The sequence below is a fragment of the Myotis davidii genome, unplaced genomic scaffold (genome assembly GCF_000327345.1).
Source record: "Myotis davidii unplaced genomic scaffold, ASM32734v1 scaffold1655, whole genome shotgun sequence".
Classification (NCBI taxonomy): Eukaryota; Metazoa; Chordata; class Mammalia; order Chiroptera; family Vespertilionidae; genus Myotis; species Myotis davidii.
In genome coordinates, this window is record NW_006286480.1 from 110,444 (window position 1) to 121,503 (window position 11,060).

At 60.6% G+C, this 11,060-nt stretch overlaps 2 protein-coding genes across 2 annotated transcripts in view; both read left to right on the forward strand.

The window, feature by feature from the left end:
- The window catches only part of USH1G (Usher syndrome 1G (autosomal recessive)), an 8,446-nt gene extending 289 nt beyond the window's left edge, over positions 1-8,157 (forward strand). Inside the window, 4 exon segments of the mRNA XM_015560196.1 lie at positions 482-523; positions 2,024-3,211; positions 3,996-4,129; positions 6,266-8,157. Of these exon segments, the coding sequence (XP_015415682.1) occupies positions 482-523; positions 2,024-3,211; positions 3,996-4,129; positions 6,266-6,361 (1,460 nt within the window). The 3' untranslated portion in view covers positions 6,362-8,157.
- A 1,920-nt stretch (positions 8,158-10,077) lies between these two features.
- The window catches only part of FADS6 (fatty acid desaturase 6), a 9,688-nt gene continuing 8,705 nt past the window's right edge, over positions 10,078-11,060 (forward strand). The window contains exon 1 of the mRNA XM_015560192.1: positions 10,078-10,122. Coding sequence (XP_015415678.1) covers positions 10,078-10,122 — 45 coding nt within the window. The remainder of the gene's footprint in view (positions 10,123-11,060) is intronic.

Genomic DNA, 11,060 nt, shown 5'->3' on the forward strand with positions numbered 1-11,060 from the left:
CCAGGCCCTCTCCTCTGAGCCACCCCCTTCCATGGGACGGACCCTGGGGTGGGACCTTGGGGCCTGGCAGTCGTGGGAGGAAGGGGGACACCGGCCGAGGCCTGTGACACTTGTGACCTGGATATGGGGCTAGGAGAGGAGGGCTAGGATTTGGGGGTTCATGCTTGTGGGAGGGGCTGCAGGGGGAGGGGGAGGTGGGAGAGGTCTCCTGCGTGGGCGGCACCTTGCAGCAAGTGTGAGAGGCACAGTGAGAGGGGAGAGAAGGTGCCCACCCTCAGAGGGGACAGAGGGGGGCTAGGAAAGGAGGGGGGCCCGCTGCCCACCCAGCCTGGATATGAGGGCTTGCCCAGCAGTGTCCCTCCTGCCCCCCAGGCTGGGCTCACACTCTCTCTCTTGGCTCCCTGCGGCGATTTATGGGCATTGCCCCCAGCACCAAATGTCACTGGGTTCAGTCAGCCCGCAACTCCCGCTGCACCCCTCCCCCACGGAAGGCTCCCCTCCCTCCGTTTGGAATAGTCTAGGGGGGGGGGCGGGGATCGTAGAGCCCAGGCCTCAGGGCCAGGGAAGGGTTTGGGGGTAGCCCTTGAGGAATGCAGGGTTCAGGGACTGAAGGGGGCTCCTGGGGCTGAACGGCTTTGTGGACACCTCCCCGCCCCCAGCGGATTTAGAAGAGAAGCCAGGCTGAAGCGGACAGACTCCAGGGCAGCCTGGACAGAGAGGAGGAGGAGGAGGAGATGCCCTAGGAGGGTCCTGGGCACGTGGTGGAGGGCCAGGGGCTGGCCTGTGGCCTGAATAGGTGGTGGGTGGGGGACCCCCCCCCCATTCCTGTGCTGGGAACCCCCCGTGGCTGTTCCTGGGGCCCAGCGGGGGTGGGGGGGGGGCAGCCCTTACGACCAGGCAGCTGAACCATGTTCCAAAAGGCTGACTGGCCCCTCTCCACCCCAAGAGGACACACGTGATCTTGCCCTCCTGCCCCTCCCTCAGGGGAACTCACCCCCCTCCCCAACTCCCACAAAGGGCAAGGGTGGGGTCTAGGTGTGGACACCAGATGCCAAGCAGCCCCTCCCCACACGGTCCTGCGGGACTTGGCAACTTGGAAGGGAGGTGAGGAGGGGCTTGCTCAGGGAGCGGTAGTGACAAAGGGGTGATTCTTTCTCCAGTCCTGAGGGGTGGCCTTGTGGCCTCATTAGCCTGAGGCAGAGGCACTGAGCTGGGTCCTGCGGGAGGGGAGAGCTTGGAGGAGCCAGCGGGAGGCTGCCCTGCAGGGGGGGGGGGTGACCCCGCTGGTATAGAGGGTGCTGCAGGGGCTGGGTGGGTCCCGTGGACAGGCCCGCCTCCCAGGACTCCTAGAGATGGGGCAGCGGCCCGAGAGGGCGCTGGGCCCGGTTGCAGACTTCCCTCCTCCTCCCTCGAGTCCTGGCTGCCCCCACGCTCCCCTTCTGGCCCAGGCCAAGACCCGACACCTGCTCTCACACCCGGCCTTGCCAGGCCTGGCCCCGCTCCCTGCAGACATGGCTGTGCCGCCGCCACGCAGGCACGCGCCCTCACACACCCGCTCTCACCCAGGGCTCGGGCCCAGCACACACCACCCCTCACCCTCCTACGATCACCCCCGCACACGCAGCCACGCTCACCACCACGCCTGCCTAGAGACCCAGACTCGCCCTGGCCCACCACCTCTCTGGGCCAGCTCCCCACTGGGCCCCATGAATAATTCACCCCTTTCTCTCTGGGCATCAATTATTCATCCCCTGAGATTCCCAGCCCTCAGTTCTCTTGGGGAAAGCCCCGCCCTGGCCCCGCCTTCGCTGTCGCCCCGCCCCCTGCGTACCCGGGGCCGGTCTACATCCGACTAGCGGCCCAGGGCTGCGCGTCTCCTGCAATCAGGAGAGATCTCAGGCCCTCGGTCCCGCGGGGCTGGTGTGCCCGTGGGGAGGCTGGGAGCTCCCTTCACCCGCAGCCACTGCCGACGGCCCGCCTGAGCTGCGGTGGCTCATCCCCCTCCCCACGTGTTCTCCCTGCAGGGGCGACCCGGACAAGTGTGACATCTGGGGCAACACGCCCCTGCACCTGGCCGCTTCCAATGGCCACCTGCACTGCCTGTCCTTCCTGGTGTCCTTCGGGGCCAACATCTGGTGCCTGGACAACGACTACCACACCCCGCTGGACATGGCCGCCATGAAGGGCCACATGGAGTGCGTGCGCTACCTGGACTCCATCGCGGCCAAGCAGAGCGGCCTCAACCCCAAGCTGGTGGGCAAGCTGAAGGACAAGGCCTTCCGCGAGGCGGAGCGGCGCATCCGCGAGTGCGCCAAGATGCAGCGCAAGCACCACGAGCGCATGGAGCGGCGCTACCGGCGGGAGCTGGCCGAGCGCTCCGACACGCTCAGCTTCTCCAGCCTCACGTCCAGCACCCTGAGCCGCCGGCTGCAGCACCTGGCGCTGGGCAGCCACCTGCCCTATTCGCAGGCCACCCTGCATGGCACCAACAGGGGCAAGACCAAGATCCAGCGGAAGCTGGAGCGGCGCAAGCAGGGCGGCGAGGGCACCTTCAAGGTCTCCGAGGACGGCCGCAAGAGCGTGCGCTCGCTCTCGGGCCTGCAGCTGGGCAGCGACGTGATGTTCGTGCGCCAGGGCAACTACGCCAACCCCAAGGAGTGGGGGCGCTCCCCGCTCCGGGACATGTTCCTCTCAGACGAGGACAGCGTCTCCCGTGCCACGCTGGCGGCCGAGCCTGCCCACTCGGAGGTCAGCACCGACTCCGGCCACGACTCCTTGTTTACCCGCCCGGGCCTGGGCACCATGGTGTTCCGCAGGAACTACCTGAGCAGCGGGCTGCAGGGGCTGGGCCGGGAGGACGCGGCGCTGGACGGCGCGGGCACGCCGCGGGGCCGGCTGCAGAGCTCCCCCAGCCTGGACGACGACAGCCTGGGCCGTGCCAACAGCCTGCAGGAGCGCAGCTGCGGGGAGGAGCTGCCCTGGGACGAGCTGGACTTGGGCCTCGATGAGGACCTGGAGCCCGAGACGAGCCCGCTGGAGACCTTCCTGGCCTCCCTGCACATGGAGGACTTCGCCTCCCTCCTGCGGCAGGAGAAGATCGACCTGGAAGCCCTGATGCTGTGCTCAGACCTCGACCTCCGCAGCATCAGCGTCCCCCTGGGGTCCCGCAAGAAGATCCTGGGGGCCGTGCGGAGGCGGAGGACACGGAGCTGTGAGTGCCTGCCCCCACCCGCCACCCCCCAATGGGCGGGGAGACAAGGGTTGGAGGGGGAGGGGATCTGCTTTCCCCGGAAGTGAGGGGTAGTCCCCATCCATCACATGAGGCCCCACTTATTTTCTTTACGCCAGTTCAAGAAAAGAGGCTGCCAGTTGGTGAAGACTTTCACCCAGGCTTTCTTATCACAGCGAATGTAAAGTGCACCTCCGTTGTGGGCTTATCAGAATTTGGGGAAGTGGGTGTCTTAGTCTGGACAGACATGGTGGTCAGTCATCGCAGCGGGATGTTTGGAGCCCTCCCAAGTCCCGGCTCCTTGCACTTGTTCTTTCATTTAATCCTCCCAGCTCCCCAGCGCGGGGCTAGATCACCCCGACTTTCTAGTGAGCAAGTGGGAGCTCGGAGTAGCTCACCCCGAGGGCCTGCTGCTGCTGAGGCAGAGCTGGGCTGGCTCCCTGTCTATGTGACTCTAAAGCCTGGGGACTAGGTCACTCCCAGGAAGAGCAGCGTTGTCACCTGGGAAGCCACGGGGAGCTCAAAGCTGCTGTCCCGACCCCTCCCTCATGGCAAACCACAAGCCCTTTTCGTGTCTCTGGCCTTTACCCTACATGTGTGGGCAGGGGTGGTTTAGAGTTTGGGGTGTGGGGTGGGCACCCCTAGGCAAGTGTCCCCATTCCTGACCATCAGCCTGCCCAACGGTAAGTTGTCCAAATGGCTGGTCTTGGTTGAACCCGTCTCAGAGGCTCTTCTCTGAGGTCTGTTTCTGTCTCTCTCTCTACAGATAACAGGGGCCTTCTCTCCCAGACCAAAGTGAATTGCAAGTTGCCACAACCCACAGTGGGGCCACGAAGTCTCCACAGTTGCCAGCCCTGCAGCCCCGGCCCCTCCCCAGGGGCAGGGACTCGGAAGCAGAGGGTATGGCCTGGAGGCGCCCAGAAGGGTCCTGGAGCCCTTGAGCCACCCCCATTGGAGTGGCCCTAAAGGACGTGTGGATTTGCAGGAGGCCCGGGGACTAGACTAGTGCCCATGAGGGCGGGTGGGAGTGGGTGTGTGAGGGGTGGGTGCAGCCTGTCCCAGGGGCCGCTGTCCCTCCCATCCCTCCTCCGGGATCCCGTTGCTCAGGCTGGACACTTGCTCATGTCCTGCATTTCTGGGAAGAGAAGAGTTTGGGCTGCCTCGCCTCACACTCCAGAGAGGAGGCCCCGGCTCGACTCTTCAGCCAAATGCCCTGACCTCAGTCCCACCCCTGCCCCTAGCACAGCCAGCTGGGGAGTTGGAGGGCCAGGCTGGAGTGTGTGTGTGTGTGTGTGTGTGTGTGTGTGGGCGCATAGGGCGGGGGTGACTGGTGTCCTTACAAGCTCACCCTGGGGTGGAGCCCAGCCTGACTCTGCCCTCCCTACCTTGTCCTCCTCCACCTCCCCTCTCCTTGGCTGTGTCGCCTGGCCCCCCAGGGACCCCAGAGGGTCAGGGCCACAGATGCAAGGTGCTAGTGTAACCGGCTGCAGTATTATGGCCCCGGGCCCGAGGCAGGTGAGCTGGGCATGGCCGGGTGTCCAGCCTAGAGTGGGCAGGCCGTCATGCGGACACTGGAGCAGCCTGGGAAGGTGGATAAGCTCAGCTGCTGATTGTCCCCAGGGCTCTGTGTGCCTGTGTTGGGGGTTGGTTGGTGGATTTCCTCAAGGCCTGGGAGCCCCAGAGGGTCCTCAGATAGGTGTCCTCGGAGCTCTCCAGTCAGACCAAGGTCACAGATGTGGGAGTCGCTCAGGGTCCCACCCACGTGTGTGAGCACATGCCCACCCCCATGCAATGGACCCCATCCCCGACCTTCAGCTTGGAATGCGCTTCTGCTGGGAGCACTGCCACAGCCCCCCCCACACACCCCTTCCCTGGCTGGGGCAGGGAAAGGGAACCCCCAAAGAATGCCACAGGCCTTCCTTTGGGTGTCTTGGGTGTGGGCCCTGTCTGGCCATGCCCAGAGCTGGGGTGTGATGGAGGTGGTCTGTAGTGCCTGGTCCCACCCGGAGGGCTGTGCTGCCTGCCACGGCCACCCCGAGCCCACCCCAGTCCTCCTCCTGTTCTCGGCCTGAGCCTGGGGCCACCCCAAGTGCCGACTAGATTTCCTCGGAGCCCCAGGTGCTGCCCTTTCCCCTGTTCCCGGCTGTGCCCTGCCTCAGCCCCTCCTGTTCTCCTGTGCTGGGGGGGCGGGGCGGCGAGCTCTGTGACTCCCACCCTGTGCACAGCGCCCCTCCTGCAGGTTCATTATAACCTTTGCAGAGTATGTTCTGCAGCATTGTCATGCCTGTGTCCTGCTCTTTAATCATGTGGGGGTGGGAGAGGGTTGCATGAAGTGGGCAAGGGGGTGGGGTGGGAGAAGGAGGGGGTGTTTTGTGCCTTTGAGGACTTGGTCCTATTCCTTGGAGGGACTCTTGGGATGGGCGGTTGGCCACTCCTCCCTGGGCCTCTGCGGGGCCTCCCCTCACCCCCGGCCTTCCCCTGCTCTCTGGGCCCAGAGTTTGGAGCTGATGGAGAGGGAGGGCTCGGAACTAGGATGAGCCCACTGGAGACCCCCAGCAGCGGAGTGGGGAGGCGGCCCAGGCGCCAGCCTGTTCCCGGGGCCTGCAGCTGCTGAAGGTAGGACAATGCTTTCTCTCCTCTCACCGGGGTCTGCCTGGGCTTCTCCAGACACGGGCAGAAGCCGCACACCAGCACACTGCCACCCGCCACCTGGGCCCCACCAGCCCTGAATCAAGGCCCCTGCCCACCCTGGGAGGCCTCCCAGGCAGCTCTTGGGGCAGCCCTGTTTAGAACCCTCCTTTCTTCCAGCTTCCCCTCAAGCTGCAGGACAATGGGCTCTGTTTTCTGTCAAGTTTGGGAAAGGGCTCTGGAGTTTTGTTCCGTTCCCTAAGGATGCTGGTCCACGTGCATCTGCCAAGGGGAGTTCAAGACAACCCCCTCCCTCCAGCATCCATCCGCAAGGTCCACAGGACCTCAGGGCTGGAAGGTTGCCTAGCAACCATCTAGGGGTTCTAGCCACCTCCCTCCACTTTACAGGTGAAAAAGCTGAGGCTTACCAAGAGGAGGGTCCAGACCCAGACACAGGCCTCCTCTCCTCACCCTGTGTCTGCCAAGAGGGCCAATAAGACGTGAGATTCTGCCTCCCATGCTTAACCGGTTCATCAGCCCAGCAACCCCTACTGGCCACCCTGGTCACTGCACCTACCCCTGGAAAGACCGGCCCGTCTGGGCGAAGCAGGTCCAGGGAAGGACATGGGGACGAAGACTCGAAGACTCGCAATGACAAGGGAGAGGATCAGAGCGTCAGCGCGGAGCCAGAGACTAACCCGGAGCAGTGGGGGCGGCGTCTCCGGAGGTCATGCGGCTGAGGATGGAAGCCTGGGGCGAAGAGCTGGTGGCTCCAGAAGCCTGGGGACACACAGAGTGAAGGGGAGAATTTTACACCAGACTCAGCTTGCTCCACTCGTTCCCCTAAAAGCGTAGATCGAGTTAGGGAGATTCTTTCTAGAAGGTTAGGATAACCAATGATCCTGAGCCGTCGGGGATTACAATCTGACGATGATATGGACACTTTCCCTGGAAGGTGCACGTGGGGCGTGCACACACTCCAGTGCACTTTCATCCACAACTTCAGGCCGTTCACGGACCCCCAAGAGGCCCAGGGACCCAGGTTAAGAGCCTTAGTCAGCCTGGGGTGGACCGTATCATCAGTGGGATTGCTGATGGAAGGAGATGAGGGTGGGGGAGTGAATCTGAGGCAGAAAGGCCTCCGGGTATGTGGCTCAAGTCCTCATTTTACAGACGAGGTTAACTGAGGCCAGAGGGCAAGGGACTGGCTGAAGGTCACAGAGCAGCCAAGTGGACAAAGTAGTACCAGGTTTCCCGATGCCTTCCATAGTGCCAGCTGCCGCCTGTGCCCATGTTAGCCAGTCCTGGACAACGTGACACTCGGGTTTATGGGAGGCGGCAAGACTCGGGAGGCGGCCAGATCTGGGCAGCAAAACCATCTCCGCCCCTTTCTAGCTGTATGGCCTTGGATAGGTTACCCCACCTCTTGAGTCTGTTTTCTCAGCTGTAGAAGAGGGATTATAATTTATTATCATAACAGTGTTAATCCCATAGGTCATTACGGGGTGAAATGATAATGGGGGAAAAGCACTTAACACACAGCAGGTAATAATGATCATGGTTATGGGTGGCCTGAAACAGACCCATTGTTCCTGTGGTCCCGGCCCACCCAGGTGAGCCCTAGGCAGTCCCAGGGAGCAGTCTCCTGAGACTGAGCCCCTCCCCCACTAAACACCCGTCCTCATCTGACCAGCAGGGGGTGATAACAACCCAGCCTGAGCTGGTGGACAGGAACCTGGGGATGAGGAGGGCTCATGGGCATCAGCCAGGCCTGGGCATCCCTGTGCCCATGGCAGAGAGAACTGACATGCCGGGTGGTCCCCAACTCCCCTTTCAATGCTCCCCACACCGTCTACACAGCTTGGTCATACTTCAGAGCTGTGGGAGGAGTCCCCATGGCCCTGAACCTCAGCCCTACACACACACACACACACACACACACACACACACACGGAAAACATGGGCAAGGAGGAGCGGGAAACAAGCAGAGCGAGCATGTGCAGGCCCTTTTCTTGCTGGAAATGGAAACCACGTTTTACTATCACTATCGATACCAAGGGGCGTCAGATTTAAGTCATATCAATATTCAACAATAATTACAATTGCACAGGAACTGCCATTAGTGGTAACTGTATCTACCACCACACTTGGCCTTTGTGCTCCATTGGTATCCATTCTACAGAAATGATCTTTTCTGGCTGGTGTGGCTCAGTGGTTGAGCGTCAACCTATGGAGCAGGAGGTCAAGAGTCCATTCTCAGCCTGGGTTGCTGGCTCAATCCCCAGGAAGGGGCGTGCAGGAGGCAGCCCATCAGTGATGCTCCTCTCTTACTGATTTTTTTCTCTATCCCTCTCCCTTCCTCACTTTCTAAAAATAAATAAAAACACATTTAAAACAACAACAAAAAGAGAAATGATCTTAATACTCTCCCCAGAGAACTGTTAAGGTAACTGGTATCACCTTCCTCCACACTCCCTCAGGAAACTGAGGGTCAGAGAGGCCAAGTGACTTGCCTAAGGTCACACAGCCTGGAGTGGGACCTGAGTGTGTCTGAGTCCAGCGCCTCGCTCTACACACGGCTCTCAGCCTTCATACTATGTGAGAACCCCGGCTCTCACTCCCAGCCCTGGCCCAACACACACCCTTCAGGCTCACCCATATCCAGCGTCACTGTCACACACTGGACTGTGGTGCCAACCGGACTCAGAGGGAGCAGCCAGGTGCCCCTTGGGGAACCTCACCAGCCAGGAGTCTGGGTTCCTAACATCCCCGGCCTTGGGTTTTCAAGGACCTAACTTGCTGTGTACTTTGGAAAGATAGCCTGGGCCTCCGTTTCCTTTCCTGTAAGGTGGGGACAGACTGGCAGCCCTCGGAGCCTCAGCAGTGCCCCCACCAGCACAGGGCTGGTCCCCTCTCCCTCACCCCCTCACTCCCTGACCTGCCTCTGGGCCGTGTCACCAACCTGGTTTGGTCCTTGCGGGATGGCTGGCAGCCTGGGAGGGCGGATAGAGGCTGCAGGCAGCTGGGGCAGGCCAGGGGTCTGGTCCTGGGAGGGGAGGCTGAGGCACCCTGTCAATGTGGGCCCGTCCTGCTGGAGCCAGGGGAGCTTGGGGTGCCAGTCCCTCTCTCAGATGACCAAGATCTGAGCCAGAGGCCAGGCTGCTTCTCCCCCAGCTCCCCGGGCCCCACCCCTGTGAATAATGCTGCTTGCCTCCTGGAGCCTCACCGGCCTTTGATGACTGGGGGGGTGGGGGTGGGGGGCATGATGGGTGGAAGACAAGAAAGGGTTAAAGACCCAGCCACCCAGGCTTAGAGCATAGAAATGGTTGCATTGCTGGAAGAGGTGCCCCCCCCCCCAGCCTCCCAGGTCTCCAAACTCTTAGGATTCCCCTCCAGGCCCAGGGGCAGGGCAGGGCTCCTTCCCACCCCTACCCCAACCACAACAATAATTAACCCCAGTGAACCCCAGCAAATAAAGATCTGAATCACAAAGAGGAGGAGTCATCGATGCCCCAGGGAGGGGAACTCCGGAGGTCCTAGGAAAGCCAAACTTAGCATCATCTGACACCCCAATCCCCACACCATTGCTGCCTCATAAGGTCCATGGGCACCCAGTCCACCGGGGCCTGGGAGGGGGCTCGCCTGTCTTGGGTTTGGACCAGAGAGAAGATTAAAAATAAGATAAATAAAAAATATAAACCGTACATGTCTCTTCCCTGAATATTCTAGTACAGGGGTTCTCAACCTGTGGGCCGTGACCCCTTTGGGGGTTGAACGACTCTTTCACAGGGGTCGCCTAAGACCATCGGAAAACACATATATAATTACATATTGTTTACAGTAGCGAAATTGTTTACAGTTATGAAGTAGCAACAAAAATAATTTTATGGTTGGGGGTCACCACAACATGAGGGACTGTATTAAAGGGTCGAGGCGTTAGGAAGGTTGAGAGCCACTGCTCTAGTATGTCCCAGGGGAAGGGGCTCAATAGTGAGATAGGGAGCGGGAAGGACACCTCCCCCTAATCTGATTTTAAAATCTCTGATACAAACAAAAGGTCGTGGGGTTTGGGAGAGGAGTCCTGGGCTTGAGTTCTGGCTCTTCCATTCAGTACCTGTGGGGTGCGTGTTGGGCAGATTAGTTCCTCTCTCTGGGCCTCCACCGATGAAAGTGTGATGATGCCACCCCCCCGCAGTTGTGGGGAAGTCCCACAACCTAATATGTACGTGAAAATCGAATGTACCTTCAAGGAGCAGACGTGTGTGGTGAGAACTGGCCTCTTAGGTTGTAAACCCCTTAGAATACTGACCTGATAAAGAAATCCTGCCCTTTTATAAAGAATTGGAAGGACAAACTCGTAAGAATTCATGAAGGAAAACGCCAAGGAATACAGAAAGAACCTCCCTCCCTCCCCCCTTCCTCCCTCCCCCCTCCTTCTCCTGGTCTCATCACCCCTCCCAGAGGTCTCCTGCTGGAAGTGCTGCTGCCCTCACCATACCAGACCTCATTTCCCCTGGAAAAATATATTCTTATTGATCTCAGAGAGAAAGGGAGAGGGAGGGAGAGATAGAACCATCAATGATGAGAGAGAACCATTGACTGGCTGCCTCCTGCACGCACCCCCACTGGGGAGCGAGCCTGCAACCTGGGCAGGTGCCCTGCCCAGGAATCCAACCGTGACCTCCTGGTTCATATGTTGATCCTAAACCGCTGAGCCACGCCTGCCAGCCGGGCCCAGACCTCATTTTAAAGGGACTTCAGGGTAAGACCAGGGAGAAAGTAAAACAAAAGGAAAAAGGAGAAAGCCGAGAAGAGAGTTTGCAGAGCACAATGGCTCCAGCCTCCAGCCCCGCTGGGCAGGGACCTGGGCGGATGGGAAGGGGCTAGGACCCAAGTCTTGGGGGGAGGGCGGGCGGGAGGTGTTAGCTGTGGCCTTGTCCTTGTCCTGGGTCCAGGCCTGGGCACCCCTGAGTGAGTGAGGGATCCCCCCGGCAATGGTGAAGTCTGGATGTGTTTTCTCCCCAGTTCTCTCTGTCACCCCCAAATCCCTGGACTGGCGGCCAACTCTCCAGGGGTCACGTGTCTGCCAAGTGCTACTAAGAAAAACACTCAGGCTGCGGGAGTAAACACTGCAACAGGAGCAGGTGGGGGGACAGTTGTTGTCCGAGGTCAGGCGGTCAGGGACGCTGGGGGGTATCCGCGC